The sequence below is a fragment of the Ovis aries genome, chromosome 14, assembly GCF_016772045.2.
Source record: "Ovis aries strain OAR_USU_Benz2616 breed Rambouillet chromosome 14, ARS-UI_Ramb_v3.0, whole genome shotgun sequence".
In the NCBI taxonomy this organism is placed as follows: domain Eukaryota; kingdom Metazoa; phylum Chordata; class Mammalia; order Artiodactyla; family Bovidae; genus Ovis; species Ovis aries.
In genome coordinates, this window is record NC_056067.1 from 20,084,118 (window position 1) to 20,091,666 (window position 7,549).

Here is a 7,549-nt window from a genome sequence, read left to right on the forward strand (position 1 = left end):
GAGGAGAACTATGAGTCTGGTTTAATCTAGAACATCATAACTACTTAATTAATGATTCATTCAGCAATTAATTGTGCAGCACCTAAAACGAATCTAGCACACCACAGATACTGTGACATATATGTACTCAGGGTCTTTCTATCACACCAGGCTTGCTTAGCAGGCTTGCTACGTGCTGTTACATCTCTGTCTAGCACATACATATGTACTATCTTACATATGTAATCTGTCTCTATCACAGGCTTGCTAGGTGCTGTGATACATATGTACCCGGGATCTCTCTATCACACCAGGCTTGCTAGGTACTATGATATATATGTACCCGGGATCTCTCTATCACACCAGGCTTGCTAGGTACTATGATATATATGTACCCGGGATCTTTCTATCACACCAGGGAAGAAACGAATAATTATGGAGTTGTCAGGATCAGTTGGTGGAAGGAGGACAGAAATGTGTATATTCTAGAAGGGGAGTAAGGACTCCAGAGTGCACTTTGTATTACTCTAGTGCCAAATAGTGTCACAAAGTGAAGTGAAGTAGCTCAGTCGTGTCCGACTCTTTGCGACCCCATGGACTGTAGCCCATCAGGCTCCTCCATCCATGGAATTTTCTAGGCAAGAGTACTGGAGTGGGTTGCCATTTCCTTCTCCAGGGGATCTTCTCAACCGAGGGATCAAACCCAGGTCTCCCACATTGTGGACAGACGCTTTACTGTCTGAGCCACCAGGGAATCAAGACTCAAATATGTCATCTCAATTTGGCTCTGTTTGCTAACATATGAGTTTATATATCATCACCTTTTTGTAACTTCCTAGACAGAACATGACCCAAGATGTACCTTCACCAACCTCCTTTTCCATCACAATTCATGGTTTCCAAGGACTGCCTCTGTGTAATAGATGAGCCCAATTCACGGAAATTAATTGTTTTTCAGAGTTCTTTTCATCTCTTGAAATACACAGTATCACAGTGGCCTGAGGGAAAGCTATAAGAGCAATCTGCATTGCTGCTAAATGATCACATTCCCTGGGCTTTATCTGGGCTGCACATGCGTTTGATCTCCTTTTAAAAACATCAAAACTCATTTAATGTACTTCTAAAAATGAATAGGGCAACAGAAAAGGAACACATTAATGACTCTTCACATAACTTATTAAAATTTTAACCCAGTTTATTATTTAGTGTACTGTAAATCAAATTAATTACAAATATTGGTATTACTATGTATGCATAATTAGTTTCTAATCTTTACCACTTTAACACAGTTAAGTTTCAAAAACAGGCTTCTTAAGTGCTATCTGAGCATATTATAGACTGCTTAGAAGTAAACTATTGTAATTCATATGCATTCTATTCACATATAACTCTCTGACAGATCTCTTCTGATACATAATAATCCAGTGCCAACATGGATGGAAATAATTTGGCCAGAACTTATCAGAAATGAAAATTAGTATCTGCTGAGAGATGACAAGATTTTAAAGAAACACAACTTTCCAAGTCACTGTACGACAGCACATGGTTTTCAAAGGTTAAATTAATCCAAATTACAAAGTCGGTGTTCTGTTTGTATGAATTGAATTCTGCAATCATAAATTTAAATTAGGGCACTGTTAGATAATATGGCATCCCAAATCTACCTTGCTGCTGGAGACTGAAACAAACCTCTGAGATTGAAACACGTGTCTTCATTCTACAGATGAGAATACATGGAACTATCATAGCGGTTTTGTCTTATCCAGGCCCCACTCATAGGAAAGCCTGCCAACTCTAGAACAGTGTTTGATCCTCCAGGCCTCATGAACACTCCAGGTGTCTCTCTAAGGCTTCATATTGTGCTACTGTGACACCAAAAAAGGGGTGAGGTAGCATCCTCCCCGATGTGATTGATGGTTAAGGAACAGCATCCTCTCTATAAGCCAGAGCTTGGAATTTCACCATTTTTAATTATCCTTTGTGAATCTTAAGACGTTTTATATATTATTTTTTCTAAATTTTCCTGTTGATAGATATTCTTTGTAGAAGAAAATCTTAAATCATCAGTTAGCACTTTGGTAGAAATACTAGCGAAATAAAGAGTGAATTGTCATAAGGCCGATGAACAGAGAGGCAGGATGTTTGAACGCGCAGTAAGAGGAAATGATTTAAGCCAAATAGTTAGAAATACAATTCCCACAATCAGGACAAAGTTAAATGGATGAAGATAGTAGATCTTCTATTATTGAGTGTGTCCAAGTAGCAAGTGGCCTTACTTGTCAAGGATACTACAAGAAATCATTTGAGAATCCGTGGAAGGTTACCTGGGCTTCCCAAGTGGCTCAGACGGTAAAGAATCTGCCGGTAATGCAGAAGACCAAAGTGAGGGCTGTGGTACAGCTAGACCTGCCCTGCAGGTGGATTCTTTACCACGGAGCCACTGGGGAAGCCCATTGTCAGAACTGCTATAATGAAAAAGGTCACAAGTCCTGGTGAGGTTGTGGAGAAAGTGGAACACCAGTGCACCGTTGGTGGGAATGTAACTGTGTACGGCCAATATGGAAAACGGTATGCAGAGTCCTCAAAATATTAAAAATAGAACTCCCATATGATCCACTAATTCCACCCCTGGGTATTTACCTAAAACAAACGAAAACGCTAATTAGAAAAGACATATGCACCCCTGTGTTCACAGAAGCATTATTCATGCTAGCCAAAATATAGAAGCAGCTCAATCCATTCATCAGTGGACGAATGGATACGGAAGGTGCGACCTATTTATGTATATATGTATATACATATAAGTAAAATGGGGTATTACTCTGCCATAAAAAGGCAAGTGAAATCTTGCAATTTGTGATAGTGTGGATGGACCCAGATGGAATTAAACTGTCAGACAGAGAAAGATAAATACTGTATGTGAATGATTTCACTTATATGTAGACTCTAAAAAGCAAAACCAACAAATATAATAAACCTAAGCAGAGTTACAAATCAGAGAACAAACAGGTAGTTGCTAGAGGGAAAGCAGGTTGGAGGGAGAAAATAAATAGGTGAGGAAGATTAAGGGGTCATGTGGTCGCAGAGTCGGACACGACTGAGCGACTGAACTGAACTGAACTGAAGATTAAGGGGTACAAACTTTCAGTTACAAAATAAATTATTCATAGACAAGAAATGTACAATGTAGGGAATACAGTCAATAACTATGTAATATGTATGGTGAGACTTATTATAACTACGCTTCCCATGTAGTTCAGTCCGTAAAGCATCTGCCTGCAACGCAGGAGACCTGGGTTCATTCCTAGGTTGGGAAGTTGCCCTGGAGAAGGAAATGGCAACCCACTCCAGTATTTTTGCCTGGAGAATCCCATGGACAGAGGAGCCTGGTATTGTGGTGATCATTTTGAAATGTATAGAAACTTCAAATTACTATGTTGTATAAAATGGGAAGTAATAATGTTATAGGTCAGTTATACTTCAGATGAAATTCATGGAAAAAACAGATGAGCTTTGTGGTTACCAGTGGTAGGGGCATGGAGGGAGGGAAATTTGGATGACAGCAGTCAAAACGTACAAACTTCCAGTTATAAGATAATCACTGGGGATGTAATGTACAACATGATAAATATAATTAACATTGCTGGGTATGTTTAATATGAAAGTTGTTGAAAGAATTAATCCTAAGGGTTCTCATAACAAGGAAAATTTTTTCTAGTTCTTTAATTTTGTAGTTATCTGAGATATATAGATGCTGCTACTACTAAATTATTGTGATAATCATTTCATGATGTATTTAAGTCAAATTACTATGCAATATACCTTATACAGTTCTGTATGTCAATTACATCTCAATAAAATTGAAGAAAAATAATAAATTTTTGAAAAAAATTCCTATGAATTCAAAATTAGGTGCAGACCCTGCATGGAGCCCATAGAAGTGAGAGTTCCTGGAGCAGTGGTGTTTCATAAGCAATCCAATAAAGACACCATTGGGTGGCAGGTATGGCAAGAATCTGACCCACTCATCTCTCAAAGTGGCCTGGTGGACTTGAGGTGGGGACAGTGCCCCCAGACTAGCTGCCTCTAACCAGTCCTGGATCTATTTACCCCTTTTGGCTAACGTGTTACATCCATCTTAGGAAGAGAAGCACTATTCCTAGCAACTTGGAGACAATTTCACTTTCTTTGACTTCAAACACATTAGCTTAAGTTAGAACTGGAAAGGACATCAGAACACACCTCATGTTTCCAACTCTCTAAGGAATGTTAATCTCTTACACAATTTGTACCTCAAAACAATTCTGTAAGGCAATACAGATTTTATTATCCTTGTTTGATTAAGAGAGCAAACTGAGAATTTTTTTTGTCATTTTTAAATGAATGTCCTTTTCATGTGCTTCTTTCTCTCACCATCTTAATCTCCTGTAAAATTTATCTTCACTTCCACCAGAAAAATACAAATCATATTTTCATCATTTCACAGGAGTATCTTTAATGTGATTGCCATACTGGCGGCATGCTCACCTATGCAGAGGAAATCCTGATACCATTTTGAGTCTTTCAGTCAAGATTCCATAAGCACACAAGCATCTTGGGGGAAAAAAAAAAAAACCAACCTTAATATATTTGCTACATAGTGTTGTTCTAAACATATCATTTCCAAAATGCTCATTTACCAAGAGATCTGCATAATTAGCAGGTGCCAAAAAATGCTACAGAGGACTATTTCCAATCTGCTGAATGACAATTCTTTTCCTCTACAAAGGCTGCTATGGCTTGACAAAAATATGCTAAATTTTCTGTGCTGAAAAGTCACACATGCCCCATCTGGGCATCAAAAAAGACAGTGTTTCCAACTTCTTCTGTTCATTCTAGGAAGATCTGTGATGCAGGTGACCTTAGGTAGGACTGCAACAAACTAGGTTAGCATGGAGAGCATTTTGTCCCACTTATTGAAATTAAATGCTAATTGGTCCCAGAGCTGCAGACAATTCTGAGATACAAAACAGCGTGCATCCTGGGCATTGCTCCTCCCACTAGTGTGAAGTCTCCTCAAAAAGCACAGATGCTGGCCTAGAGTAGGTATGTTCCTTGTTGAATGAATGAAGGAGGGAAAGAAAGAAGGGAGGAAGAGAGGGAGGGAAGGAGGGAGGGGGATAGAGAAAGAAAGAAAGATACAAGGGGAAATTTCTCACTTTTGCTGGGATTTCGGTTTCAGAACTAACTCCTGGCCTATCAGAAGTTGTTAGCAATTGCAGTATTATTCACAACCTTTAATTCACATGTACAAATCTCATCCAGCCACCCAGGGGATAACATCTCCTACCTTTGGCCTTTCAACACATCAGAACTTTCACCTATACTATCTCAGCAACTCCTCTGAGGGTAGATATTTTTATCCTCACTTGTCAAGTAAATAAATAGTGTCATTGAATGAGACTGGATTACCTACTGCTATTCATATTCTGAAAGCCTAATCTCCAATGAGATGGTATTAATAGGTGGGGCCTTTAGGGGACAGTAAGCCAAGAGTTCCTCTTTTGGTATCCTATCATTTTGCCTTTTCATGCTGTTCATGGGGTTCTCAAGGCAAGAATACTGACGTGGCTTGCCATTCCCTTCTCCAGTGGACCACGTTCTGTCAGACCTCTCTACCATGACCCGCTTGTCTTGGGTTGCCTCGCAGGCATGGCTTGGTTTCACCCAATATGCTACTGGAGATCAGTGGAGAAGTAACTCCAGAAAGAATGAAGGGATGGAGCCAAAACAAAAACAATACCCAGTTGTGCATGTGACTGGTGATAGAAGCAAGATCCAATGCTGTAAAGAGCAATATTGCATAGGAACCTGGAATGTCAGGTCCATGAATCAAGGCAAATTGGAAGTGGTCAAACAAGAGATGGCGAGGGTGAACGTCAACATTCTAGGAATCAGCGAACTCAAATGGACTGGAATGGGTGAATTTAACTCAGATGACCATTATATCTACTACTGCAGGCAGGAATCTCTCAGAAGAAATGGAGTAGCCATCATGGTCAACAAAAGAGTCCAAAATGCAGTACTTGGATGCAATCTCAAAAATGACAGAATGATCTCTGTTCATCTCCAAGGCAAACCATTCAATATCACAGTTATCCAAGTCTATGCCCCAACCAGTAATGCTGAAGAAGCTGAAGTTGAACGGTTTTATGAAGACCTACAAGACCTTTTAGAACTAACACCCAAAAAAGATGTCCTTTTCATTATAGGGGACTGGAATGCAAAAGTAAGAAGTCAAGAAACACCTGGAGTAACAGGCAAATTTGGCCTTGGAATGCGGAATGAAGCAGGGCAAAGACTAATAGAGTTTTGCCAAGAAAACGCACTGGTCATAGCAAATGCCCTCTTCCAACAACACAAGAGAAGACTCTACACATGGACATCACCAGATGGTCAACACCAAAATCAGACTGATTATATTCTCTGCAGCCAAAGATGGAGAAGCTCTATACAGTCAACAAAAACAAGACCAGGAGCTGACTGTGGCTCAGATCATGAACTCCTTATTACCAAATTCAGACTTAAATTGAAGAAAGTAGGGAAAACCACTAGACCATTCAGGTATGACCTAAATCAAATCCCTTATGATTATACAGTGGAAGTGAGAAATAGATTTAAGGGCCTAGATTTGATAGATAGAGTGCCTAGTGAACTATGGAATGAGGTTTGTGACATCGTACAGGAGACAGGGATCAAGACCATCCACATGGAAAAGAAATGCAAAAAAGCAAAATGGCTGTCTGGGGAGGCCTTACAAATAGCTGTGAAAAGGAGAGAGGCAAAAAGCAAAGGAGAAAAGGAAAGCTATAGGCATCTGAATGCAGAGTTCCAAAGAAGAGCAAGGAGAGATATGAAAGCCTTCTTCAGTCATCAATGCAAAGAAATCAAGGAAAACAACAGAATGGGAAAGACTAGAGATCTCTTCAAGAAAATTAGAGACACAAAGAGAACATTTCATGCAAAGATGGGCTCAATAAAGGACAGAAATGGTATGGACCTAACAGAAGCAGAAGATATTAAGTAGAGGTGGCAAGAATACATGGAAGAACTGTACAAAAAAGATCCTCACGACCCAGATAATCATGATGATGTGATCACTAATCTAGAGCCAGACATCCTAGAATGTGAAGTCAAGTGGGCCTTAGAAAGCATCACTACGAACAAAGCTAGTGGAGGTGATCGAATTCCAGTTGAGCTATTTCAAATCCTGAAAGATGATGCTGTGAAAGTGCTGCACTCAATATGCCAGCAAATTTGGAAAACTCAGCAGTGGCCACAGGACTGGAAAAGGTCAGTTTTCATTCTAATCCCAAAAAAAGGCTACGCCAAAGAATGCTCAAACTACCGCACAATTGCACTCATCTCACATGCTAGTAAAGTAATGCTCAAAATTCTCCAAGTCAGGCTTCAGCAATACGTGAACCGTGAACTTCCTGATGTTCAAGCTGGTTTTAGAAAAGGCAGAGGAACCAGAAATCAAATTGCCAACATCCGCTGGATCATGGAAAAAGAAAGAGTTCCAGAAAAA

At 39.6% G+C, this 7,549-nt stretch overlaps 1 protein-coding gene across 1 annotated transcript; it reads left to right on the forward strand.

Annotated features, from left to right (window-relative positions):
- Positions 1 to 5,692: 5,692 nt before the first annotated feature.
- On the forward strand, positions 5,693 to 6,577 carry LOC132657802 (craniofacial development protein 2-like; the record flags this gene model as incomplete). Its single annotated transcript, XM_060399220.1, has 1 exon — positions 5,693 to 6,577. A coding segment is annotated over one exon (885 nt), but the record flags the coding sequence as incomplete, so codon positions are not given.
- Positions 6,578 to 7,549: the final 972 nt, after the last annotated feature.